Below are 27,935 nucleotides of genomic sequence, written 5' to 3'. Positions count from 1 at the left end.
GGTGCTCCTAAGTGGTGCTGGGTTGACAGCTGGACTCAGGATCATAGAGGTCTTTTCCAACCTGAATTATTCCATGCTTCTGTGACAGGGTCAGGTGCCTGGTTATTTTTTGCCATATTTTGCTGGATGGCCTCCATAAAGGAACAGGAAAGCACTGAGGCAGCTGCCCAGCAAGGCAGTGCCCCCTGGGACATAGCCAAGACTCACCTGGACCCTGAACAACCACGGAAATTGGCTCTCAGTGGTGCAGGAGGCTCAATGCAGCTCCTCCCCAGGTCCCTTCCAAGCCAGCCTGTCCTCCTGTTTGCACAGTCCTGCGTGCTCACTTTAGGGGACAGGGTTGATTTGAAACACAATCTCGTTCACTTCAAGAACAGAGCCCGGAAATTAATCTAGAGAGATGGAAAATGACATCAGTTTCTTGGAGATGGCTGGCATGCTACAAAGAATATAGCAGGGAAATACCCTGTTCTGTGATGTTTACTTTTTCAGATTAAATCTGATTTAATGTGCTTTTCTATAAACTTCAGGAAAGAATCAGGCTGAGTTCGACTTTCCTTTCAATGTAGTTCATGGAGGTCAACAGCATCACCCTGTTATCACAGCCCCGTATCAAGGCAGCCTGGAGGATGAAATGTTAAATGTTATTCCCTCTGCTCAGACACACCATTTGTATTACATTATCCCCCCTATTTCTTCTCCAAGGAAACAGCACAGTCTCTGTAATAGCATGATCAGCAATTTCATATTATTTCAACCCTGTAAACCCTCTTGTGTTATATCAGTTCTTAACAAAGTGTGTCACATCCATGACCTGTTGCAATTTGTCACAGGAAGGAACACATTAAAGAATTAGTTATTTTTTGAGGTTTTTGAGTAAGGTATTATGCGAGTTTTCCAAACACTGGATGTCAATTCAAATCCTGTTTGGATGTGAAAAGCAGAATAACTGGATTCTCCATAGGAATCAAAAAAATTGTTCATCAGTTGTGATGACTGCTTTTGTTATTTGCCACATATTTTCTAGATTTCTCTTTCTCTCCCCTTTTTGCCAGTGTTGCTTGAGAATGCTTTGATGAGAAAACAAAACAATACAATACAAAAAGCCAAATACCAACCAAAAACCACTCCACAAAACAACATTTTTTATCAGAAAGAGTTCAGTTAAACCCTGAAGTCCCACCCACAGGGAAGTAAGGCTCAGTTGCTCAGTTTCCTTTATGTTGTCTCTGACTGCCTTTAAGATGTTCCAGAGCACCAGAAATACTCCATAGACTAGCTGACATCCTGTACAACCTACAGGAGACCATCAGCACACACAAGTGTTATTTCTCTCCACAGAACAATTCTTTTTAAGACAGTCAAGCCACCTGCCTGCTATCAACACCTTCCACTGCTATTTCTTCCCTAGAGAGGCACTTTCCAGCTTCCTTGGAACATCCTGTGGTCCCACCAGGAGAGGTGACTCACAGCTGCCATTCCTTTTGTACCATCACTTCCTTGTTGAGATCATGAACAAACTGAATTTCCTGCACCATCTGATTTTACTACACACCACTGAGCAGTGTAAACATCCCCCCTGGGCAGAGCTCAGGCCTGGGCTGGTGCTTTCTGGGGTGAGTGGCCATCTCTTGACCAAAATTGAAGGGGGCATGGGTTTTCCTGTGCTTTCTAGTAACCAAATAACCGTGCCTGTGCTTTTTTTTGGTTTTTTTTTTTTTTTTTTGGTTTTTTTTTTTTTCTTGAGGGAATAAAATAGTTCTAAAACTGCTCAGATCTGCCCTTTCTATCTGAAATTCACAGTCATTATGTACAACTCATCCTCTGCCTCTAGAGACAATGTAACATTTACAGCTGAACATACGACTTAATGAAAACAGGAACAATTCAGATCTGTAGATGCCACTCATTATTCATCTGCTGCAGCTCTCCTCAGCCAGCAATGCAGCATTTTGGAACACAGGACACAGTTCCCCAGCCTTGTGCTTCTGCAGTGTTCCTGAAGTAACAAAACAGTGGTAGTGGTACAAAATGCCACCCTGGAGATTCATTTCTACCACAGCAATCCAACATTAACAATTTCATCAGCAGTTTCAACTCTTTTATCCTCTCATTCATGATATAGTTGAAAGAACCATGAAGTTATTCCAGCTGCATTTTGACAGATTCCACTGAATCAGCTTGAATTACAGAAAACAAAAAGCACTGGCAATACCAGCCTACTGTAGGTAGTCAGTAGGGGATCCAGAAATGCATTATTAGACCATTGCAGGCTGGTTTGACTCAAGTTAGACAGGTGCAGGTGCTTCCCCAGTCACTAAATGCAACATTTCCACATCTGAAGAGCCAGAGGGTGGGTGAAGGTGCACTCAGCAAAAAGTCTCAGGGGGCTGTGGCTGCCTGTGCTTGGCTGAAGGCACTCACCTGGGAATGATCCTAGAATCAGCAAAAGACTGAGGTCTGAATCAGCTCTGGAGGAGAGCTGCTCCAACCCCCTTCTCAAAGCAGAGCTGGCTGCCTGGCCAGGTCAGCTTGTTCAGGGCCTCACTCAGACAAGTTCTGAAGAACTCCAAGGATGGAGATCCATATCTCTCTGGGCCACTTGCCTCAGTGCTCTGTTCCTTTTCTGGGGAATAATTTTTTCCTCATGTCCCACTGAAGCCTCCCTTGCTATATCTTTGTATCCTTTACTGTGAGTCACATCACTTTGTCCTGAGAAGCTCCTTTGCAAAATGAGACTGCACTTAGCAAGAGAATTTCAGAATAGCAAGATACCACTCTCTGCAGTTTGTTCTTACCTTGAATGGCCCAAGGAAAATGCTGATAAATATATTCAAGAAAAAAGGATCAGCAGATGATTTCAAACTGAGTTACCTATTATCTCTTTCGAATCTGCATTCTCTATGTAGTAATTAATATATCTAAAATGATGACCTAGCCCTTTAGCAATATGAGGCTGCTTATGCACACAATATCAATGAATGCTCTTCCTCTTAGGGACCAAGAGGTAGGACAAGATAGAGAGGAATGAAATAAGTTACACCAAACCAAGTTAGACAGCTTCACAAATTAGACAAGCCTGACAAACCTCATCAAAGGATACCTAGAGAAGTGGCTTTCACTGACTCAGAAGACTTAGCAGTCATCTGAAAAACTGAGTATGGGAGATTAGAAAAGAGCAGATGTCTTTAAAAGGCTGAGAGAGGCTGGGAAATAATGGAACAATCAGCTTAACTTCAAGGCTGTCAATCTGCCACCTTTCACAAGCTCTACAGTATTTTCACCAATAAAAAATATAAATCCAGATAATCTAAGCTGATTTTGCAGCAATGAATTTAAACAGCACCATAAAATATATTACTAGGGTGTAAAAGAAAACTAGTTCTAAGGTGAAGACCATTTCAGATCAGCTGAATGCACTTGTCTCTCTATATTCACATTCAAAGTTAGGAAATTTTAAGATAGAGAAAATGCAGTTTTCTATAGGGCAAAATGGCTTTAAATTCACTTGTGACAAATGACACAGACAATTTTAGTATTTTAGGTTGTTTCCAACTCCTTCTTCACTGCCCTGAATTATCAGCTGAAAATATGGACACAGTTTGACAGTGCACCACACTAACAGCTGGCCAGGGAGACATCCAGACCCACAAGGGCAAGAAATCCTGGAAACACAATGTACAGAATATCACCTTGCTGCACAACAAGTTAGTTGGTGAATTTGAAGCTTGAGAAGCCACAGAGGAGTTTAGGGGTGGTTCTCAAGACACTCCTTGGTAGTTTTCTAGGTTGATAAGCCCTGGAAAAGATTCAGGGCAACTGTCAGAAATTTTGCTGTGCTTCTAAGGTCCCTTTTTTCCCTCCAACAAGTTACTATTTTCCAGACAATAGACATTCTATGACAGTATTTTGTGGATGTATATTTAATTACTCAAATATTAGGAAGAAAATACTATAGTCTCTTTGGGCTTGGTCATCCTGCTTATCAGCATTTTGAAAAATTCTTTTTCTGTGACCTAGCCATAAAGAAACAACCGGCTTAGGATCCCTTCAGAGCAACTAAGGACCTGCAGACTCCCAGAAAACTATTCTGGGTGGGATACCACTCAGTCAGCAACTACTGGTTTAGCTCCAGCTTCAAAGAACTGCAGAAGGACCTTACAAGACCAAGGCAACTGAGTGATGAAGCAGACAAAATAATGCAGACAAATCTCAATGCAGACAAAAGTGATTTATGTGGGGAAAAATAATGCTATCAGCACATGTAAAAAAACCAGGTTCTCACTCAGAGCATAATAATGAGGCTATGACAAGCAATTCCAGTGAAAACTCAGCTTGATATTTAGTAGCATGAAGAATCACCAAGCAGTGTACTGGAAGACAGAGGAGTGAGCACACGCTTCCACAAACACCACATCCTAAGCACCATGTGCAGTTATTCCCCCTGGAAAAGGACATAAAAACTGAGAAAAGTTCAGAAACATTTGATAAAGATGACAAAAGATCTGGAGTAGTCTCCATAGAGGGAATAAACAAGTTAGCTAGGACCCTTCAGCTTGGAAAAAAGAGGACTGATAAGGGATATGACAGAAGACTATCCACAAACACCACATCCTAAGCACCATGTGCAGTTATTCCCCCTGGAAAAGGACATAAAAACTGAGAAAAGTTCAGAAACATTTGATAAAGATGACAAAAGATCTGGAGTAGTCTCCATAGAGGGAATAAACAAGTTAGCTAGGACCCTTCAGCTTGGAAAAAAGAGGACTGATAAGGGATATGACAGAAGACTATCAAATCACAAGTGTCCTGAAAAAACTACTCAGCAATCAGTTGCTTCTTGTGGCTTTCACTGCAAGAAGTGGGGATCATTGAACAAAATTATCAGATGCTAAAATAATTCTTCACACAACGGGAAGTAGGATTCTGAGGCTCCCTGCTACAGGATGTCATGAGAGCTAAAAGTCCACATGGTCTCAGGAAGCAAATTTATGGAGGACAAATACATAAAGGACCATTAAAACCAATGACAATCTCTGGTCCAAGAAACTCTTGGAGTCCAGAAGAATATTCTGGGCAAGGATCATTGTATATTTACTCCATTCTTACATAAATTTTAAGAATGGGGTAAATATACAATGATCCTTACCCAGAAATTGTTTTGGCCACCAGTCATATTGGTTTTCCCTTTCAGAACAGGCAAAAGCGTGTTATTAACACACGTGAAAGCATTTGAGTGACACCAAAAAAAAGCAGTTAGGGAGAAGTCTGTGATTTCAAGGGATGACAAGCAGAAATTGGGAAGAGAGAGGCAAAGCATCAGAAATACAAGGAGGTATTCAGGTGAGGCAGGAGAGTACAGGCATGTTCTCAAGTGACAGTTTGGAGTTACCCATCCTGCCAAAAGCACGCATGGATAAATCATTTAAAGAAAACATTTGGTTACCTGGGCAAGCACCTATGTAGCCAACAGCTTGCTTAAATGTTAAGTAAATAGAAATACAGAGTGCCGAAGAAACTTAAATTTGTAACACAAGCAGCCCACCCTAGAAAAAAACCCAGATTTTAGTAAAAAAAACCAACACTTAGGTTTAAGAAACATGGAGAAACAAATGAAATGACAATTAAATACAACCATGTATTTGGCACAAGGGTGAGCCACAGGTGGGGCAAACCCCCTTGGAGGGAGAAAGGGTGCGCATCCCAGGCCGTGTTGGGTGCTGCGGTCCCTGCAGGTGCGGGCATCCCGGCCGGCTGGGTCGGGACGTTTGCTGGGAATAACAGAGCCGCTGTTGTGTCCGCCTCGCTTGGCTGGGGGTTGTTTACGAGGCTCGTCCTGGGCACGGCCAGCGTGCAGCGTGAGCACGCCGCCGATTGTTTTCCGGCACGGAGGTTTCCCACTGGAAGGAAGAAATGCCCTGATTTCCCTTCGCCGCAGCTTCCAAAAGGGGCTGTTACACAAGATAAATTGCTTTCTTTTGCTGTTCAATCTAAATTTGAAAATCATGGCCCGGATTTTTTGAAGGGGTCTGTATACTTTGAGAAGCCTCATTGACTTTTGATAGGATTCAGACCTTTATGGAAAAAGAATAAATCACCTCAGTGGCACTAGGCCATGGTATATTAATTTTTTGGCAAACTAAAATATGAAAATTCTAAAACAATGTCCAAAAGTAACAAATTACTAACATCAGGTAAATGTTGAAGAAAGCATCCCATATGGTGAGTTCCCTTTGTTCTCTCCTTATCTTTCTAGACTTTTCAGTCAGCAGATTTTCTCAAGGATCCAGCAGTTATTACTGAGGACTTCTCTGAGCAGCACATCATCAGACTATTCATTTAGATGCACAAATTTTTTCTTTTTTCCCCTCTATCACATATAAAACCCTCTGCCATCAGTGCAGGCATTTACAGTCCTGTGTTTCTAAAAACGCAATGCTAACTAGAGAAATCTCACAAAATTTAATAGGGACTACTTACGAGGACAGACTTCATAATTTGTGTTCAAGCTTAATGTGCTCAAGCTCAATGTGATTGATTATCACTTTTCTTTTGTCTTCCTTACAAATTATTTGCAGCAACAGAACACACCCATTTCATTGGGCTCCCAGCCTGGGAAACTGGGACAGTGCTTTCAGCCACTACCTACACAATTTTGTGCATCTTCCTTTCTGGTTATCAAGGCAAGATCAACTGGGACAGAGCAACTGGTGTAAGGAAAAGCACAGTATTAAAAAAAAATACATTAAATCTGCAATCCCAGGATTTGCTTGGAGATACAGAAACTGCTAAACAGCACAAGTAAGACTCCTAGTTTCTTTTTCTCCCACTTGCACTTGACAGCAAAAAAATACACCTCCAAAAAAACCAAGGGCAAAGCAAAAAAACAAAAAAAAATTCACAGATAACACAGGAAAATGGAACTACTGAGACCATTTAAAATTACAGGTTCTTATTCTATTACAAGCCTAAGTTATACCAAATTTCAGTCAGTTTATGATACAAGAACTACTTTTCTTTAGCTCCCAGATAAAAGCTTCCTACTGTCATTTTAGTCTGCCAGTCATAAGCTCAGCCAAAAAATCCTAACCAGGACAGTTTCATTTTCTGTAGTTTGCTTTCTGCTGGATTGTCTATATCAACAAGTATTCTTCTCAGCTTAACCTGTCAAACTTGTATGCTTAGCAGAGCCACTGACTGAAAAGAGGCTGAAGCTGCTGCTCAGGAACATCAGTAGATACAGTAATAGCAGGCACAATTCAAATAAAATTTTCATTTCTTCACATAGGTTTTAACTCTTGACCTTTTTATAACTTATGGAGATCATCAGAACATAAAGATTAGATGGATTCAAATCATCCTCAGGGCTGAGAACTGCAGACTACAATGATGACTTGTCAGTGACACTGGCCTTTCCACCCTGCTTCCACTTCAAATGCCCAATATGCCAGAATAAATGCAAAGACATGAAAATATGCTTGAAGTTTCAAGTTGCAAAATCTTTTTCCTCATATACTTTAAGGATTAAAAATATACTTTGCACACATCTCTGCTCAAAAGAAAATTCTGCTATGCTGCTCATCAGCCTAAGGAGCTGCCAGAACAAAAGCTGTCCCATCACAGCTCTCTACTCACAGAACAAACTCAAACCTTAGCAAAATACAAGGGCAAGAACTGATTTTTTATTAACCTATTTTATGGACTCTCAAGAGGAAAATGAGTCCTGTCAATGGTTCCTCACTGCATGAGACTAATATCTCATCAGAGGACATGGCATTATTTCACTTTTATGTCTGTCCCTCAAGAATTCTCCCTTTGATGAAGTAGTTCAAGGGCAGACATCAAAAAGTCTGTTGTAGCAAGGTACAGCAAATGATCCAAGCCACATAAGACTTCATCAATAAAAACAGACATGGTAAAATTCTGCTTGACAAGCATAACAAGTATCTACATCACTATGGTCCTAGAGGACAATACCTCGTACTGCTGGTCATTTTCCTTTCAGACAACTTGACAGAAGTACAGAGAGAGCACTGCTGAAACTAAGCCACAAAGGACAGAATTTATATTCCAAGTCTCTGAGGTAGCCAACTTTTTTTAAAGTCAGATTAAATAAATTACCCTTCTAGACCTCAATTACCTTTTAAACATCTACTATACAAAAACATATATACCACTATGCTTTTTCTTTTAAACTATTATTTCAGCTATAAACAAGTTATCTTACAAAAATTACAGATGACTCTCACTAGAACTGACAGAGGAACAGATGACCACAGCAGATTTCAGTGATGGTCACAGACTCTACTCAGGCACATCTCAAGACAGGAGTGAGTCTGAGGCACACTCAGCACACCTGAAGGTCTAGCTAACAGGAATTACTAGCTCAGTCTGTCAAGCAATTAATCACTCTAAAGAAGAGCCTCAGACATCAGTTTCTGATAAAGTGCATTCTTTTTTTTTCCCCAGGATGCTGGACATGGTTTTCTTCTGAATAACCATGCACCAGGTTGTCAGTCAGATATCCTGTATGTGCCCTTGTATGGATACACTGATTCTCTTGCCCTTTAAAGAAGCTGCAGTTATCAACAGTAACCAGATTGGGTGGAAGGTGGGATAAGCAATCATAGGAGAAAAAATGTTTTTGGAATCTATGTGCTTTGAAAGGAACCCCAGGTTTTTCTTCTGAAGGAATTTTTGACCAGTGACACACGTGCAGTGCATTTGTGCATACCACTGTTCCATTAAAAATTAAGACTTGAGATTTTACTGGTGCCTGATCTGTTGCCAGCAACAGACACACAAACCCACTAATAAAAAGGAACTTAAAATGGTGAAAAGAAGACACACTTGAAGAAAAATCTCTTTATAGCTTTCATTTAAAATATAAAATAGGTGAAACTTTAAAAGAAGAACATCCCATTCTGACCAAATTTTAAAATACAGTTTCATGCTAAAAGCAAAAGTCTGGATGTGAGCCTCATGGAAGCTGCCAAGTAATACAGAAAGAAACCTAATCTTTCACATTACTCGCATCCGTGTCTTTGCCTTCCTGGCTTACATGACTGTTGGCATTTTTACTAGATTGATCTAAATCCTCAATTTTATTTTCTATTTCCATAGCACTGCTTTTGACAGGACTCTGGGAAGACTCTTCACCTATTTCTGCTTCCATTTTTGGGACTAAATCATGTTCTTTATCTTCCACATCCATTTTTTCCTCTGCTTGCACCAGTCTGTGTTGAACTTCTTCCTCAGTTTTGTCTTCCACGTCCTCCTCTTTCCTCTTTGCTTTAAACACTTCAACTCCCATCATCCTCAGGTAATGAAGTCTCTCATTCTTGGGCACAAAGGCACGCAGTGATGTCTTTCCTTGCCAACCACACAGCACTATTGGACACTGAAGATCATGAGGTTTTCTACAAACAAGCAGTTAAGTTCAGTCAATTATGAGAAAGTTCACCTTCAGAACTTCATTTTATAACCATACACCAATTCCGTTCTAACACTGAATGCATTTTGTAACTATTCACAGAAGATGAAAGTACATTGTTCTTAACTTCAACACCTACACAGACACCTGCTTGTCTACAAGCAAGCATGCAAGCCAAAAACTCAGAAACTCGATGCTGTTCAGTTTTTGCAACAAGCAAAATAATTTTCTGGCTCTGGGTTGAAAACTAATGCAAGGAACAGCAAAATGAAAGGTTACATTTAGAAAATTCCCAAGAGTTTTGTCCACAAAAGTTACTTTGTCCACAAAAAGGAACAATAAAAAGTAACATTTTCCATTCCAAATGCTGGACTTTACAGGGAAACAAAGAGAGAAATCACATGCAGATTCTGCAGATCTGTTGATCTCTTGCACAATTACCAGCTCTTCTTTATGAAGCCAAATTCTATGCTTGCTCTAAGAATTCACAGACAAAACAGATTCTTTTCCTGTCTTATTCTCCGTATCCTATATGGCTTTACTGTTTTCCTCACTGCATCTCTATGCCTCTACTTTTGTTTTTGATGAGTGAAAATAAATTCTTGTCCAGGTCTTAGGAATTGCATAAATGGAAAGCAACACATCTACTTACTCAGGGTCTGGGTCGTACTTCAGAACTATACTTCCCATCGCTACAGGGAACAAAACAAAACAGATGTGTTACTTGCTACAATGATACAATGACTGTAATCTGGAAATGTTCAAGAAAACAAGTTTTTAGACAAACAAAGAGCATGACATGGTTAACAGTTATCCACATCAATACACTGAACAATACCAGATTTTATTCCCTTTTTTTTCAAGCCAAAGTATTTACATAGTCACAGATGCGATTGGCTCCTCCAAAATCTCAAACAAACAAATTAAAATATAAAATCTACACAGTGGATTAAGTTACTCAGTGAATCTAGCAGAAAGCTTTTAATTAATTAAAATTAATGTAAGAGTATGCCAGACCAAACTTCAGAACATTTTTTCTTCCCATTTTGTAACATCAAACATGGAAGTACAAGGATCAGCAATGAACCGGAAATAAAACAATAGCAAAAGGCTGAAAACCAATTTTCATATCTTTAAGCATCCAGTGTAGACGAAATTAAAAGTTTAATACGAGTAGACATCGCTTCCCATATATAAGAAAATCAAATCTGAGGAACTATATTTGATACATAAGGTCATGACAAGCAATTGCAGATGACAAACAGTTTCAACTGGAGTATTAACAAGCACAAAAACCAGAAGCACATATAAAATCTTTGTTCATCAGATATTTTAAATGCTGCCTCACAGCACTACTTTGCAGAAGTCAAAGGTCTGGCAATTCTTCTGTTCTCTAAAGCTCAGAAACCTTAGAGGCTGCAATCACAAAGGACTACAGTTTCTAGTAGCACACTGGCTTTCAATAATGCTTACTTACCTAACAAGCATATTTAAGATAAATTTAGTCCAAATTTTTAGGAAACACAATTTATGCTACAGGATTTTATAGCCTTCTGTGCAAAGAAGAAAAATAATTTTGTGACAGCAAAATTAGCAGGCTTACCCATATCTTTGACTTTCTTCTGTGTTTCACTGCTAAATTTACTTAAGAATGGATTTTCCTGGGTTAGCAGAATTTTGACATCTTCTATGCACACATTTATAATCCTTGCATGAATGAATGGGTACAGAGTATAAATGCCCTGTTTAATAAATAAAGACAATTGTTTCAAAATTTAACCACTGATTTCTCAATGAAAAATGTTAAAAACAGTATGCACTTTACCTAATACCAGAAAAAAAATTTAAACCATACTGAAAATGTCAATTACCATAAATCTGACAAAGTTAATGCCAGCTGTCTCATGAGGCTCTTGAGGAAACCAAAGTATCTCCTTTGAGAGCACAGTGCTATGCAATTACCTCTTGTGCTAATCTGAAAGCACATCCAAACTGTTCACCATCACTGTTGCGAGACCAGACTTTTATCCCTGTGTTGATAACCTGCAAACAGCAAACCAATAAACATCAGTAGGAAGCATAAATTCTAAATTACCACTCTGACCTTGTTTGTTCCTCAACTCTCCAAATAAAAGTTCATTTGCACTCAATACTGAATTAATGTGAAAACTTATTCAATGGAAAAAGGAACTCCTGCTACAAAAATGTGACGCTCCCTCAACATACAGTGCCTCTTACTCCTTTTCATATTGAAAACTGTACAGTGTAAGGAAGGGCAGTTTTAAAGAGGGCAACAAACTACTAATATCTAATTTTAATTTTAGCTTGAGTAAGAATTTTCTATGTGATTCTGGGAAAGTCAATCAAGGACAGAATTTCAAAAATGTACAAGTGATTACTATTTGGACACTATCTATTTTTTGTGGTACTCAAAGCCTCACTACCCAATATAATGTACCAGTTTCTTAAAATTTTGTCAGTTATGTAGCCATTTCCTGCATAGGGGATAAAAGAATAATTGTTTACCCATCTCAAAGATTTGTTGCAAAGATGTACTGACTATCCTCAAAAATTTTCAAGACTTGACTGGATGAGGCCCCAGAATGTATCTGATCTAGCTTTGAAGTCAGCTCTGTTTGATGTAGGAAGGAAGCTGGACTACATAACCTCATTCCAACCTAAATTGCACAATGACTTTTGAGACAAATCTTTAGCATTTGCAAGACATTTTCCACAGGGAATCATAAAAAAAATTCCCTCTATTCACAAAAAAATTAATTATCCTATTATCACTCAGCTTAATGAACTTTCAAAATGTTTAATTGTTAAAATTACTTTAAAACAATATCCCTGTGTAAAACACAGCCAGTAAATAACTCAGCTGAACTTATCTTTTTGGTTGGCTTTCAAAGCTCTTAATAGTTTTATAATTAAGGGAGTGATAAACAGAACATTGTCCATGTAAACATGTAAAGTTACCTGAAGACTACATAAAAATGCTGGCACACATACAACATATATATGCCCTCTCTCTAAGTTCTCTTTCATCCACCAAACATGTACTGATTTTTATCTCAGAGAATGTTATTTTCCTCTCAGAGTCAACTTTTCATCTCTAACATAGGAGGGACAGAGAGGAAACATTAATCTAGACTTTAAAAAAATACAGACTGTCAGAGGGCTAATCCTCTATGTAAACAGTACACTTGGCAAGTTCAAGGAGATATACACTGATGCTTAGAACCATACCTTCATCTTCTCACTATTGTTCAGAAGCACATTCCTTAGCTCCTTAGAAACCATGTACAGCTGCCTCTTTTTTCCTTCTTGAGTTCGAGTCAGTAAATTCATCTTGGGAAATGATGGGTCCAATGCATAAAACTTCCTGTGACCATAATACTTGTTTTGATTAACTGAGCAATAAAATCACATACTCAAAATGCATGGTTTAGCCCATTTCCTCCAGCTATCTCTGCAAGCACTTAGCACTCTGGCTTCAGAACACAAAGATTAGACTTTCTAAGCTGCATGACATCAGAAAAGACAAGCTGTTACAGACACTGAGACACACACTGGAAAATTTCCAGTGCAAACTCTAGGTGGCTATTTTCATTTAAGTGTTGAGGAGAGGGGGCCCTGGTGCAAAGTCAGGCAAAAGTTGTTATGCAAGACCAACGAGACCCATGCTTTGTAATGAACCAAACTTGAACTATTAACATCCCTGAACTAACAGGAATCTTACTGCCAAAACAGACACATCTTTTTTCTTACTGGATAGGAATGAACAATGGATCATCTTCAGGGAGAAACACAAAGGGGTCTTCTTTAAAACCAAACAATTTCATTTTTTTAGATGGTGGAGGTCTAAAAAGGAAATAACATTGCATTGTAAATTTAATAAAAATTTCACTTGCTTTAAAATCAGTATATTCAGTTCATTTAGTCAACACTTGGCTTATTGTAAAAACAGTATGCCAAAGAGAATATTGGCATTTTCTTGTGCTTGACTAACACAACACACAATTTAACTTGTTAAAATAAGGAAGTCAAGCAGTGCTTGGAAACAGAGTTCACAAAAACAAGTAAACAGAGATTTCTGATGGAATGATTGTGAAGGCAATACAGATCTTCCAACTTCTGAAAGTATTTTTTCCCTTAACAGAGAAGGAAGTATTAACAGACTTAACAAATGCTAATAAGAAAACTGGTTATTTTCCAAACTTGCAGAATGGAACACAGACAAGACAGAAAACGTGGAATTGCAAGACAACTGAATGAATTCATTAATTTTTTTGATTGACTTCTAAATTACAAAAGAACTACAGAATACTCAGGAATTACAGAGCTGTCACAGGACAAATACTTAGACATGGTCCTTACCCGCATACTCCTTCCTTTTTACTCTGCTCAGCGTCCAAATTCTGCAATTCTTTGATTTTCTTAGACTCTTCATTTTCAGCAAGTGTTGGTTCTTCAATAATACAGTCAGAACCATTACCTGAATTAGGTGCTGTCACTTCAGTATCTCCCGTTCTTTGCGGTAATTTCTGATGAACCTATTTCAAATGACAGTATTTTCAAAAAAGCAAAAGTAGTATCCAGCTTGTAACAGAAGGCACCTATGTTCTCTTTGTATGTGCTTAATTCCTGTCAATTTGTATGCAAGTGCTTAAACAGATCCATTCAGGGAGTTAATCTGATTACTAGACCAAGATACCACTATAAATTGCATTTACCTCCAGTACTGATCTGGACAGTTTCATACCAACTGTCCAAGAAAGCTATTTCTGTACCATCTACAAAATCACATTCAAGCCCTCAGATTTTTAAAACAGGATCTGCTGTTTTCCTCCTAACACTCAAAATGACACATGCATCCTGCTGCTGCACACCTTCTGTAAGAGTGCTACGATGTTTTAACTTAGAACATCATAAAACTATTTGGAGGGTGCTTACTTCTGAATAAATGCTGCTCCTCTATTGCCACATACATTTTACTCATAAGTTGTTCTAATGAAGCAAATCAAATAAACACCTAAAAGGGATTCCCAACAGAAGTTCTCACAGACATGACAACCTAAGAGATCAAATAAATCACATCAACTTAAAACCCTGTTGACAGGGTTTTAAAGACAATTGACAACAAATGGATTAAAGTCAGATGGCTGAAGCTGCTGCTCCAAACAGTTTTACATCCATTCCCTGCACTGCTGATCTGCTAATCTGCTAGTGAATCACTCCTGAGCAACCAGCCACAGAGTGAGATAAACTGACATCAGAATTAGCTTACAACACAGCAGAAAAAAGCCTTCTAGCAGGAGACCACACGCAGCTGAAGGAAGTGACAGCTTTAGCTATCCAACATAATCTTCTATAATTCTTTCAAAGCCTTAATTTTAGGGTCAAGATTTAGATTGTTATTCTACTACCATTTCAAAATCCCCTTTCTTTTAATATTTTTTTTAATTTTAAAAGTTTTCATGGTTTTTTCATAAGCACTTGTTCAGTACTTCATGGATTTAGGAATTTATTTTTAATTGACACACTGAACTATAACTAAAGGGCAGATACAGAACAGTTATAGTATGTCTTCTATTATGTGCAAACTCAAAATCAAAGCCTGAAACATTATTAGCAATTTACATTTTAGACCATTTAAAGGAAGTTACCTTAGGCTGACGTTTATTCCATGGCATTGGAGACTTTTTTATTAAGACAGCCACAAAGAAGCCACCTGTGTTCTGGTGATGTGGCAATATCCTAAGACTAGAGAGAAAATAAAAAAAATGTTGCAGCACATTCATTGCTGCATTCATAATCACAAAACACTAGAAGGATCACATTTATACTTACTTTCAGGATAAGCAGGATTGTGCAGATTTAATTTATCAAACTAGAAACAATCTAAATAGAGCATTGTGGCAAAATTACTTGCACTAACGCAACACATTCATTCACTGTTCGAACTTGAACTTTAATGACTCATTTCTAAGCAATATTTTTAGAATAGCTGTGGAAAGCCTTTAAAAGCAAGTAAGTCACACTGTCAATATGTTACAGTTTTGCATGCTTTTTCAGTAATTTTGACTGTTTATCTCTATTGGATGCAAAGAATTTGACCTTTTCACGTGAGCACTTATTCCTCTTACGCAACTTGCAGTAATTTCTCCTGATCCACTGGAGTTAAAATATTGTGCACTGCCATTACATATGAAGCAATCAAAATATACTCAAACCTACACATTCCTAATCTGACCCAATTATAATTTATCCACAACCATACATGATACATCAAATCCTCCTAAGATTTACTCTGGGGAAACTTACCAGCGCTCCAGATTCATTGCCTTTAGCTTCTCTTCATCTTTCACTGGAAACATAGTAGGACGTATTTGTGTTTGTCTATTTGAAGGCACGTCTTTCCACTCCTCAAACCACTGCCCATCTTTCAGCATCACCTTCAAAGGGGTAAATATAAATTCAGTGAAGAATATAGGTCACTATTTCACAAGTTTTAATTAAAATACTTGCAAACCAAGGTTCAGACACCAAATAAAGAAGTTATTCTCTGGTACAGAAAATTAAGTTCTTTAAAGTGTATTGTTTCTTTGTGCATTGTACGTGTGCGCTTCAGAGTAGGAGATTCTTGCCAGCTGCAGCTCTTTGCTCCACTTCACATGCTTCTCAAAAAAAGCATGCAAAGTGCAGATTGATGCTGAATCAACTGCAAAGATTTCTGTTAACCTGCTAAAACATGTGAACCACCAAAATCCAGTGGAAGGACAGTGGTAGAATATGTAAGGTCAGGAAGCCATCAGATTTAAGACACTGCTCCTTTTTTCCCATGAGACTGGCTGTGAAGCACTGTGTTATAGGCAGTTTCCAAGCAGTATACAAGGAAAAAGAGCTACTGCAGTCTAGCAAAGATCAAAACTGAAGAATCCCAATTTCATTACGTAAGAAATATGCAGGAGCGCAACACAACAGCTTGGTAGGCAGAAAGCTGCATGACACGGACATATACAAGTCACTGACAGAGATGTGTTTGTGGAGAGCTGCTGAAGAAACATCTCCATGAATTTTCTAGCACCTGTACCTTTACTTAGAACTCAAAACTTATCTACAGATCCGCTCTAAGACTCTGTGTAGACATAACATCACCTCAGTCTGGCTAAGGGTCAAAGCTTTTGATGAACTCTTAAGATACAAGCAGAAGGTTAGAGCCATAACTCTTACAGGGAGGCATTCTGAATGCTTTTCAAGCAAGGATATCGAAATGAAAAAATAAGCCAGGGAAAATTTGACTTCAGAGCCCTAGATGCCTGGTTTTGTACTGGATGCTAAAGCTGTAAGAAGAGTCCCAAATGGGGATGCACAGGGCAAATGCATAAAATTAATCACTGAAATGAATTAACCACATTTTTGTTGTGAAGGCAACAAAGTAAAGCAGCTGCAGTGATGGCAACGTCAGGACTGGCAAATTTGGTGAAGCAGTTTCATGCATCTCACTCTGATTGTCTTGAAAGTCTAATCAAGTGCTCTAGTGGAAACTGAAATGAAACATTTATCTAGACTACAATTTCACTAAGAACTTTGGAATGCAGATTTCAGCATCATGAAGTCTGGCACTTCTCAGACACTGATCAGATCACACCTTGTGCCTTTCTACATTTCCTGAAATAGAAATTACTGTACTTTCAGAATTAGTATTTCAAGTCAAAATATGCTACATTTCATAGTGCTAGATGGAGACAAGACAGACTGTACTTCTGAACAGCTCTTCTTTGGAAGTCACGACTCAAGCTTGAGAAAAATCAACAACAGGACTGATAAATAACCAAAGTCTAAAAAAAACTATTTTGGTTTTACCAGAAAAACTGCATATCAGTCCTGTGCTGTTCAGTTTTGGTTTACCAGCCTAACTGGTAGGTTGGTGTGACTGGTAGAACGACAAAGCACCAAAGAACACACTGAACTCTTCTCTATTGCACATTTTACTGACCACCTGTTAGAGCAGAAGGAAGAGTAAAAGTGTTGCAGGAACAGATGACCAAATCTGGAGTTAAAAAGGTGTCTTCCTCCAAGCCCAAAATAATTCACTGGAGTTCACTCATCATCTGGCTTAAGGAGGGAGTACTGAATGCTATTTCCAAGCACCCAAGTGTCTCTTGAACAAAACCTTATTTTTGATTTTGCTGTTCCCAGAGATTTACAGTCAACTGATGTTCAGGAATATTCAATACAATCAAGCACAGAGCTCCTAGAAAACAAATGCTGCACCAGGGAACAAAAGACTACACCAAGTAAAAACAGCAGCAAAATAAGCAAATACATCCATAGTGACATGCTAGTCAGTGAGGCATGAAAATATACAGTAGCAGCAAATCAGGTCTGAAGAACGTCTGACAAACTTTCAATACATTTTATCAGACTAGATTTTAAAACCTTTCAGGGAGATTTATATTTCAACTGCAAACAGAGAAATACATGCTACAGGAAACAGAATACACCTTAGTGATCATTATATAAATATATATATAGTGCCTTTATGGAGTATCAAAAAAAGGTAAAATTAAAATCACAGAGCCACAGTTATGCATTACATTTATTCTTCAAGTATACAGTGTAAACTTAAGAACTGTAAGAAGAAATAAATCAACTAGTTTCTAAGCTGCATTTCCAGTGGCAGAACATATACAAATCTTTATTCCCTGCATCTTGTTCATTAGCCTGTACACAGGCATAAACCTACCTGGCATTGCAAGAGACTAGTGAGATGGTAAGACAGAAGACCCAATGGCATTGCAAAGGCATACACTTATAACTAAAATGTAATCAGTACCTTTCCCCACTACCACAATGGCCCTCTACCATTCTTGACTATACTCTTGACAGCAAGCTGAAGCAGCTTTGGGTTTTTTGCCCCTGTCTATTAGTTTGTTTCCAAAACTGAAATAATTTAAGGCCTGGAACAAAATACAGGATGCTCTTACTATTCTAGGATTAGTCCCATCACTGCAGGCTTTACAGCTTATTTGCAGAAACAGTTTCACAGCTTTTACTTCCAAATGAAATAAATGGATCAGCTGAAGCAATGCAGAATCTTATATTCACGGACCCTGAAGACAGAGATGGATGGCTAACATTAAAAGTGGCTGAAATTATGTTGCCATCTACAGGCCACATACACACAACACAACATAGAATTGTAGCAAGAAAGTATAGGAGACAGAGGAAAGAAACCAAGAGATGAGGAGTAAAGAACGTACCCTTGCAAAGACTTTCAGCTTAGCTCTCTTCCCTAAACATCAAATCTCTGCCATTAATGCAGCTCAACCTAATTTTGTGACATGTTACACTTCAGAATTTCCCTAATTTAACACTCTACCACAGACCAAGAACTTCACAAACATATCAGGTTAAGTACCTTCCATTTTGTAATTCCTGGCATCCTCTTCAAACCTGGTAACTCAGAAGAGACATCCGCAAGTTCTAAGGCACCTGAAATCCCAAGAACATAAATGTTTTGAAAACAGAATTTAAGAGTTATGTTGCCAATTGACTTTTATAAAAGCAGTTTTCCTTAAAGTTTTAAGCCATTTTATGAATAGTGCCTTTTAAAACTTTCTAGAAATAAAATGCTATACAACTTCTACCACTTACATTAACAAAGAAGGTGAGAACTGTTAATAATAACCACATAAGATGTAACCATAAATTACCCAAAATATAATGGTTAGATACTCTACAACCTGTATCATTAAACATCAGTGTTCTAAGCAATGGAATCACTGAAGGTCTTATTCTCATTTACTCATCAGCATTTGGATTTACTACACTGTTGAAGTATTTTTCAGGGAATAACTTTTAGTGTAAGTAAGCCTTCTGAAATGCCTACAATATTCTAATTTCAAGGACTTACAATCTCAATATATTCCAATGAGAGAGGAAAGAGAATGTTATTTTTAAAACAGAATGGAAAGTTCCAAACTGTTTAACACTAGCATGACAAAAGACGATGTGCCTAAAATATATCAAAATACTGCAAGAAACATCAACAGCTTAATTTACTGAATAAAATCTTCAAGCTGCCCAAAGTCTGGAAGGAATTATATAAAAATTTACTGCTTAAATAGGTGCTCTCCCTAGAAAATAATAACTTTCAACATTCCTTTTCTGTGATTCTAAATACTTAAGAGATTTAACAGTCAGGTATGTTTTTCCTCATGTTGTGCACAATTTATCAACCTGTCCTACATGACTATAACCATTTACTCTTACAGTGACAGCTTAAGTAAGTCTTTAAAATAAATGAAAAGGAGATAGATGAATTCATAGAAAAATTCAACAATGATTGTCTCAAATGTGATTACACTTGATGTTTTGTATCCATCCTTTGAATACTCCTGCCTCCCTACAGCATGACTTCAGTTGCTGTCTCAAGACTCTGTCAGACTTATCAGGCACTGAAGAGTCTGTCAGAAGTGCTACAGTTTCCAATAGTTGCTACATGGTACAAAAAGGCCTTTTTCCTACTCCCTCATGCCTAAGGGGAAAGCAATCTCTCATCTACTTCACACTTCAGCTTCAACAAGGTAACACTGCTACAACTACCAACAAACCTTCGGACTGACCTGAACTAATTCTTGAGGTACAAAGCCCCTTGCAGACCACTGCACTGCCTCTTTACTGCTGCCTTCCTAAGCTACACCTGTGTTCAAATTCCAAGGATAACATTCACTTGCTGGGACACATCACAGCCTTCAAGAATGCCTCAAAATACCTCCATGGGCAGAGATTAGATCTGAACATCATAGCCAGTCCTTCCTTCAAAGCACTGAATTTCCCCCAGGTGCTGCAATTGCTGGCCTCCACATTCTACTGCTTTTGAGCTCCTATCCCAACTAGATCTTAATGCTTTCCAATCCTGTCACTGTTAAAATTAATGCTTGCTTACGATGGCCTTCAATAAGCCAAGCATACTGTAATTTACTGGAAATGTGTCTATGATTACCAAAGAAACTACTTCTAAATAAAAATGTCCTTTCACAGAATAAGCTGGGTTGGACCCACCAAGATCACTGGGTCCAACTCAGGCCCTCTGCAGGACACCTCAAGAGTCACACCATGTGCCTGAGAGCATTGTCCAAACACTTCTGGAACTCTGCTGAGCTGTGACAACTCCCCTGGGGAGCCTTTTCCAGTGCCCAACCACCCTCTGGGTGAAAAAACTTTACCTGATATTCAATCTAAGCCTCCCTTGACACAATTTCAGGCCATTCCCACAGGTCTTGTCACTGGTCACCTGCCCTTCCTCCTCCCTTCATGAGGAAGTTTCAGACTGCAATGAGTCCCCTCAGTCTCCTCTAGGCTGAACAGAACAAGTTACCTCAGCCACTCATCATCAGGCTTTTCCTGTAAACCCTTTATCATCTTTGCTGCCCTCCTTTGCATGCTCTCTAATAGTTTAATGACTTCCTTATATTGAAGTGATCAAACTGCACACAGGACATAAGACGAAGCTGCCCCAGTGCGCAGAAGAGTGAGAGCAGAAATTACATAGACAATTCCTAATTAATCTGCAAGCACTTTAGCTAAAGTGCTGTTTCTAAAACAATGACATTTCATGCATAATTTGGGGCCAGAATAGCTACTGGCACAAAGCAAACATTACACAAAACAAGCTACCAACTTCCAGAGTAAGTGCAGCTCCAGGAGCAATAGTGCTGCTTCTGCTCTGTAGAAGACTCAACTTTAAAAAGTCTGTGGAACTTTCCATGCCAAATCCAATTAGATGTTTCCAAATTTCAGGTTATGGATTCAGAAAAAAACCAGTATACACCAGCTACTAAATGGGCTACCGAACCCTACTATCACAAAGTGATGCAATGCAGCTTCCCAGTTCATCTCAGTTTTTCCGCCTCTTGTAACCTCAGCCTTCACATTCAAGCCAAAAATGAAAAAAAATCCCATGAGTTTAAACACATTAAAAATCCAAGCATGTCAAAATGTGGGGCAAAGGATGTTAAAGGTATCAGTGACTCCCACCTACTGGTGTACAATTACTTAGCTCTAACTGCTTAACTACACTCCAGGCTTTTTACTCCTATAGTGCACAGCAGCAATGTTCCACACTGAGTTTTCCAAAGGAATTACAGATGTCAGACATGGGTTCCAAACAGTGAAAGCAGTTAGTGGGAGCCAGATAACAGAGACTGAATGCCACTGATCTGCAGAAGTGCTTTCTGTATCATTTAGACAACTCTTCAGGTTTTGTATTTGCAGCTGATTCACTCTATGTGGTCAAAGGGTCCAACACACTCCCATTTAAGAAGACTGCTCATAGCAACATTAATGAAATCCTGTTGTTACAAAAAGACTTTCATAGTTGTGCAAAGTAGCAGTGTATTACCCACACTAAGATTATCACTAGTACCATCATACACACAGCCTTTTTTGGGTTGAGGGAAAAAAAAAAAAGTCTCCCACTCTGTTCAAGCCCACATTCTCACCTTGACTCTTTTCCAGCAGAGATGCGATCACAGCTTCATTTTCAATGGGATTCAAGGAACACGTGGAATACACCATTCTCCCGCCTTCTGCCAGCTGCTCAACACCACGGGTTGCAATTCTCAACTGCAAACTAACAGAACACCCTTGGTCTAGCCAGCTATCATTCAGGAACACACAAACAGCTTTACTGCAGTCACACAACTCCCCATGGGCTAAGCCAGCACTTGGGGAGTTCTACAGCTGTACACAAATTACAGTCAGTGCTGATCTAAGTCAGCTTAGTGCACTCTACACTGCAGACACACTCACAATGACACCTATTACATTAAAGCAACAATTAGCAACATTAACACTAACACAGCATAACTTTGAACATATTTTTTTTCTTTCTAGCGCCCAATCGGTTTTATTATGGAGTACTATAGAAAAATAACACCGAAAATATGACTCTTCTCAGAAATCCAGTTAAAATGAGGACTAATCTGACTATTACAAATATTATGGATAACATAGCAGTGGCCTTCTGAGAAAGGTATCACTGAGCTGGACCATGAGTTTAGACCCGACCTGCATACTTCCAACCAAAATGAGACCTGCAATAATGAATGAGTTGCCAAGAAATCATAGGTCAGCTGAGTCACACTAACCAATGGTATCCCCAGCTTGTTAAAAATACACAGTAAAATGTTCTGATTTTTTTAATCTTTTCAATCAGTACATTTTACCGTGTGCCTGCACTAGGCTAAGTACTCATTCACCATCAGTTTACATCAATCCATCTCAGGTAACTGAACTGTGTATGATCTCTAAAATCCTAAAGACTTTAAAATATCACAAATAAATTTTACAACTTACTGTTATTTTCTAGCAGTATTTTACCTGCCTAAATGCCAAGAATACTAACCAAGTGATTTGTTACATTTTATTAGCTATCCTGTCTAAATCAATTAAATGAGTATTTCCATGACAGCTATTCGTAACAATACAAGCAATTTAGATTCACATGCTTCCCCTCCTCACATCTGAAACCCTGCACTTCCTCTCAATAGGACTAAGCTCTTGATTTGAGAGAAAAATGACTCTTCCTAGTCTTCACTTTGTCATATATTAACATGTGAATATATGCAGATGTTAAAGATATAGAAAAAGGAGAGAAAAATGAAAGAAGTGCAGATGTGCAATAAGCATTTTTACCCATGGAGCTGCAAACTGTTTTGTGTTGTCCACTTCTTCCATACATCAATGTTTTTCCTCATGGTTCCATCTCCACTGCAACAGAGGTCAAACAGATTTGTATTATTTGTGTGTAAGACTCCATATCAAAGTCATTTGCAGTAGCACAACAACAGCAATCCCTCTCCCTTGTAACTAGTTCTCCTACACTGTTCTGTTTTGTTTCCTCACTGCCTTTGTATTTCAGTGTCCTGAACATAAGGTCAAAATTTGAAGCCCTTCAACTGATCAAATTTAAGGACCACTTGGAATGAAAAAATTCACCTCAATTCTGTATCCCCACACTTAAAAAGCATTCCAAACTATACATCCTAACTCACTAATCTACTCAAAAGGCACAATTCAGTAACATAAAAAAATTATCACTACACTTAAAGCAGTAAAATCCATGTATTCAAGTTCACATGCAAGGTACCTGCAGGGGACATCACATAAAATCCTGTCATAGAAGAGGATCTCTTTTCTTCCATCAATGTCTATTTGAAGGTTAGGAATGCTGGAGGCATCATGATTTACCACCATGATGCATGGACTGTTTAATCTCTTAGCCTGATGAACCAGCAAATAGCAGCGCTTGTTGTCAACATCATTGGCAATTACAAAACCACCTGGGAACATAAAATAGTGGGAAAATGCTTTACTATTCAACAGATAAATATTTTACATAGTTTATTACCTTAGCTCTGAAAGTTCTGTAAACCTTTCACTAGAGATTTTTACTTAAAAGACTGCTCATGAACAGGGGAGCCCTTACTGAACATAAAATAACTTAAAGCAAATTGAAGGTTAACTGATGTGTCAGTCTTAAGAGTTTTAGCTCCCATCCTGTGGCAGTCAGACACAGCCAAGGCCCCTTCAACTTTTCAAATGAAAACCTCTAAAACAGAAAAAAACCCCACTGCCACCAAAGAAAATTTCTACATCAGCAAATTTTCAGTACAATGAAGAAAGAATTCATACATTCTCTACAACTTTACAGTGTCAGGGGGCAGTATCTTCTGTGAGCATCTAAACAAAAATAAAGACACTGCAGTTTACAAAAATGATAAATATCACGATTTCTTTAAGTCTAAAGCAGCTTAATCCAGTGTTTGCAGGATACCACAAAAGCACAGAGGCTCATGGGCTGCAATCTACCACGTAAATCTGATTTATGTACAGAAATTAAGCTCTAATTACATGTAGTGTAATTTGAACTGAAAAGATACATATAAATCATGTCTGTTTTTCAAGCAAAGGAAGTCCATGAAGTTCCAAATGTGCACTTTTAATCTCATAACAACCCCTAGGGGAATTCAGTATGTAGTAAAATGCAGTTACTCATCTGTGACATTAAAAACAAGAAAAAGCAGAAATTTCAAGTCACAAGTCTTTAGTTTTCCAGACTTACTGGGAAAGGGAACATTCATGTCTGCATGCAACATTTCAATGAGCTGTGCAGTCTTAGATCCAGGAGCAGCACACATATCTAGAATCTACAAATATAAGAAAATTTTTAAAATTCCTGCCTTGTACTTTTTCAGTATTTGAGAAATTTACTATGTTCTTGTTTAAATTAAGTATTTTTGAATATGTAGAATTATGACTGTTCTGAACACCAATTAGAAAAAAGCAAAGTACAAAAAATGATTAAGAATATACAAGGCTAAATATACTCTAAAACTAAACATACTCTAAAACTGTCCAGTAAACTGATGGTGGGGGAAAATTAAATGGGAAAAATAGATTAAAAATTAAATGGAAATTAATTTTATCCTTGTGGAAGACTGAATCAGCATGTTAGACGTGACATACAGAACATGCTAGCTAAGCAAATTCTGCAATTCTGGTCCAAACAAGCAGCTCCTAAGCTAAGGCACTAAGGACCATGAAAGGCCCTAAAAGACAAGTCAGGGCATCATTATATCATTAAACATTTGCTGTTTTGGCACAAGAGAAGACAAAAACCTATTCTTAGCCTGATTTATGAAATCTTACATGCGTTTTTGGAAAACACTGCAACACTCACCCAAATTAAACATTCAACATAAAGCCTTTATACTGCTAGCTTATCATATACAATGTAAGGTGTGTGCAAAAATATGCCCACAATTTGTGTTTTACATTACGATGAATGTGTTCACCACCTGTTCAATCCCAGACAGAAATAAAAATACACCTGGGACACATCAGGACCGAGATTTCAATTTACTATTCACTTAAAAGAGATGAATAGATCTTGCCTCACATAAAACAGCCATAGCTGTCATACACTGGGCTGGGGTGAAAAGTAGGAGGAAAAAGGTGAGAAGTTACAGATGCTAAGTACAGCTGATATAAAGACAATTGTGTACAAACTAGTCTTTAAAACACATGTTAGAAGTCTGATAAACATAAAAATTTAAGATACAGCACGAAAATTTAAGAAAGAAGAACACAGCATGGCTGCTTGAGATGGCAAGGCAACTAGCTCGTTAATTTAACAGATTAACAGTGAGGCTGCCTGACAGATTCAGTCTGCTAACAAGCACAGAGTATGAAAACATCACCAAGTTAGAGCAGAAAGTTTGCCACCAGATATCCTCACTCCTATGGCATGCCCTAAGAAAATACCATGGGCATTCCTTACACACTACAGTTAAAGTTAGCACCCTATAGTGTTTAGCCACCACCAACAGCATGTTTCAGCTCAACCCAAAATATTTCATCTAACAGATTATTTATAGAGCAGAATTTTTCAGCTCCTTCAAAAGGCATAGAGGAGTGAAATCTATGAGGTAGGGAATATTATCACTTGCATCTTGAAAACTACATCTGCTCACAGTGTGATGGAAAGAGGAAGTTAAAAACAGTCAGCTTACTTTAAAAGCAGGTTGTAACAAGAGTACGTAACTCAAATGCAGCTAAACACACTTACACTTTGAAAATAAGACTATGCAACTGCCTAAAATCTAAGCGCCTCTTTCAGGGTATTACACACAGCTGAAAAAGGAGATGCTCCTCTGATAGTGTTTTTGTGATCTGAACATTAGTTGAGTGTTGCTGATGATGTGCAGAAAGCATAAAATGTACCAACACAAAACAGAACCGAGTATCAGCCCTGACACTGCTCTTGAGATTTGTAGCTCAGTTAAGCTAATTTCAGGGAACAAACTTTAGCACACATTATATTCTAGACTTACCTTATGATGAGGGCTAACATTAAGCAGCAGAGGTGGGATCATACTAACAGCCTCCTGACGACTGATGTTTCCCTTGAAAGGAAAACAGAAATTCAATTTGTTTTTATTCCATGAAAGAATGCATTTCTTCTGCAATAAAACTTTCAAATTGTTGTGTATTAAAATAACAAAGCAGTCAGAAACACACTACTATAAACTTAGGACTAAATTCTGCTAGAATTTAACAAATGAAAAAAAAAAATCACAGTATCTCACTCAACTGTAATTTCTAATAATTGCGTATTTGCTCCAATTGTATTAATTCTGCAGTTTCTGCTCAAAAAAGAGAAACTGGCTCGAATCAAGTGACAAACATCCATCACTTAAGTGCTGTCCTGCCCATGCATGCACTTTCTACTGGGTTTAAGCATGTGGTTTCTAACAGCAACTGATCATTTTACAGGGACTCATTTTAACATCCCCAACAACAGCAAAAAAATGCAATTAGTTTAGGCAAATATTTGTAGCTGCAGTTATGCACCAGAATCATTGGATGCACCACTGCCAACTGCACCACAAAATTCAGATTCTTCTGAGCTATTCAAATTCTGAGAGAAAAAAGAGAGTCTCCATCTTTCATGATGTATTTCAATAAAACATTGCTCATAATATGCCAGAAAAAAATCAAGATCTATCCAAAACTTACACATTCTGTCTCGCTAACCAGAAACTGATGAAACTTTTCCAGTTGTGGGGACTTGCGTAAGATTTTTCTACTCAAGTTAGTGTGCCAGGCTAATTCTTCAGGATACCTGGTGGAAAAGAGATGGGAAAAGAACAGAGGCAGAAGAAATAGACGGATGAGCCAGGCTGGTTGATGGGAGCATGCAGAATGTCTAATCTCGCCTCCAGATCACTCACCAGCTCAGCGACTGCGGCATCTCGACCTTTTGGCCGTCCACCTCCAGGTCCTGCAGCTCTCGGAAGTACTTTTCCTTCAAGCAGTGGAGAATCTCCCTGGCGTGGCTGCATGGAGAGACACGGGAGGGACACCGGATGGAGAATCACAGAATCACAGCACTGTCTGGGCTGGAAGGAGCCCTAAGGCCGGCGCAGTTCCACCCCCTGCCGCGGCTGGGACACGTCCCCGTGTGCCGGCGGCTCCGGGAGCGCCAGCCGTACCTGCGGTAGCCGGTGATGCGCAGCGTGGCGGGCAGCGGCTCCCGCAGCGCCGCCATGAACGCGTCCCACTCTCCGGCGGGCACGATGCCCAGCTCCCGGTAGTACCGCTCGAACAGCTCGTTCTCCTTCACGATCTCGGGGTAGCCGCCGGCCCAGCCCTGAAGAAAAGCATCGCCGCCGTCAGCCCGGCGGCCCCGGCGCTCCCCGCCCCGCTTCACCTCCCCCGGCCCGGCTCTCACCGCCTGGTCCCCTCCGCCGCCGCCGCCACCCCGCTCCTGCCGCTCCTGCCGCTGCTGCTGCTGCTGCCGCCGGCGGTCCCGCGCCCTGCGGCCCATGGCAGCCAGGCGGCGGCCGAGCCGCGCCACCAGCCCCGCCGTCAGGAAGAGCGGCCGCTCCCGCTCCCGGCCGGCCGGAGAGACCGCGCGGTGGCCGCG

The 27,935-nt window shown here is 39.1% G+C and overlaps 1 protein-coding gene across 1 annotated transcript; it reads right to left on the bottom strand.

Moving 5' to 3' along the window:
- Positions 1–8,850: 8,850 nt before the first annotated feature.
- On the bottom strand, positions 8,851–27,897 carry NSUN2 (NOP2/Sun RNA methyltransferase 2). Its single transcript, XM_064705542.1, has 19 exons — positions 27,741–27,897; positions 27,502–27,659; positions 27,241–27,345; positions 27,026–27,131; positions 26,341–26,412; positions 24,570–24,654; positions 23,595–23,787; positions 23,141–23,215; positions 21,946–22,076; positions 18,861–18,934; positions 15,761–15,891; positions 15,103–15,199; positions 13,814–13,989; positions 13,205–13,297; positions 12,683–12,818; positions 11,396–11,476; positions 11,037–11,175; positions 10,086–10,125; positions 8,851–9,419 (listed from the first exon to the last, which is right to left on the bottom strand). Exons 1-19 carry the CDS (start codon positions 27,834–27,836, stop codon positions 9,014–9,016), a joined length of 2,394 nt encoding a protein of 797 aa, XP_064561612.1. The 5' UTR covers positions 27,837–27,897; the 3' UTR covers positions 8,851–9,013.
- Between the last annotated feature and the right edge of the window lie 38 nt (positions 27,898–27,935).

This window comes from Zonotrichia leucophrys, chromosome 2, assembly GCF_028769735.1.
Source record: "Zonotrichia leucophrys gambelii isolate GWCS_2022_RI chromosome 2, RI_Zleu_2.0, whole genome shotgun sequence".
Classification (NCBI taxonomy): domain Eukaryota; kingdom Metazoa; phylum Chordata; class Aves; order Passeriformes; family Passerellidae; genus Zonotrichia; species Zonotrichia leucophrys.
The sequence above is the reverse complement of the archived record's forward strand: the minus strand, read 5'-3'. Positions and strand labels throughout refer to the sequence as shown.

Coding starts and splice junctions, on each gene's coding strand:
- NSUN2 (XM_064705542.1), bottom strand. CDS start 27,836: ATGGGCCGCAGGGCGCGGGACCGCCGGCGGCAGCAGCAGCAGCAGCGG. Junction 26,413..27,025: donor TGGTTAGCGAGACAGAATGT/GTAAGTTTTGGA, acceptor TTTCCTTTCAAG/GGAAACATCAGTCGTCAGGA. Junction 9,420..10,085: donor AAGTACGACCCAGACCCTGA/GTAAGTAGATGT, acceptor GCTTGTTTGTAG/AAAACCTCATGATCTTCAGT.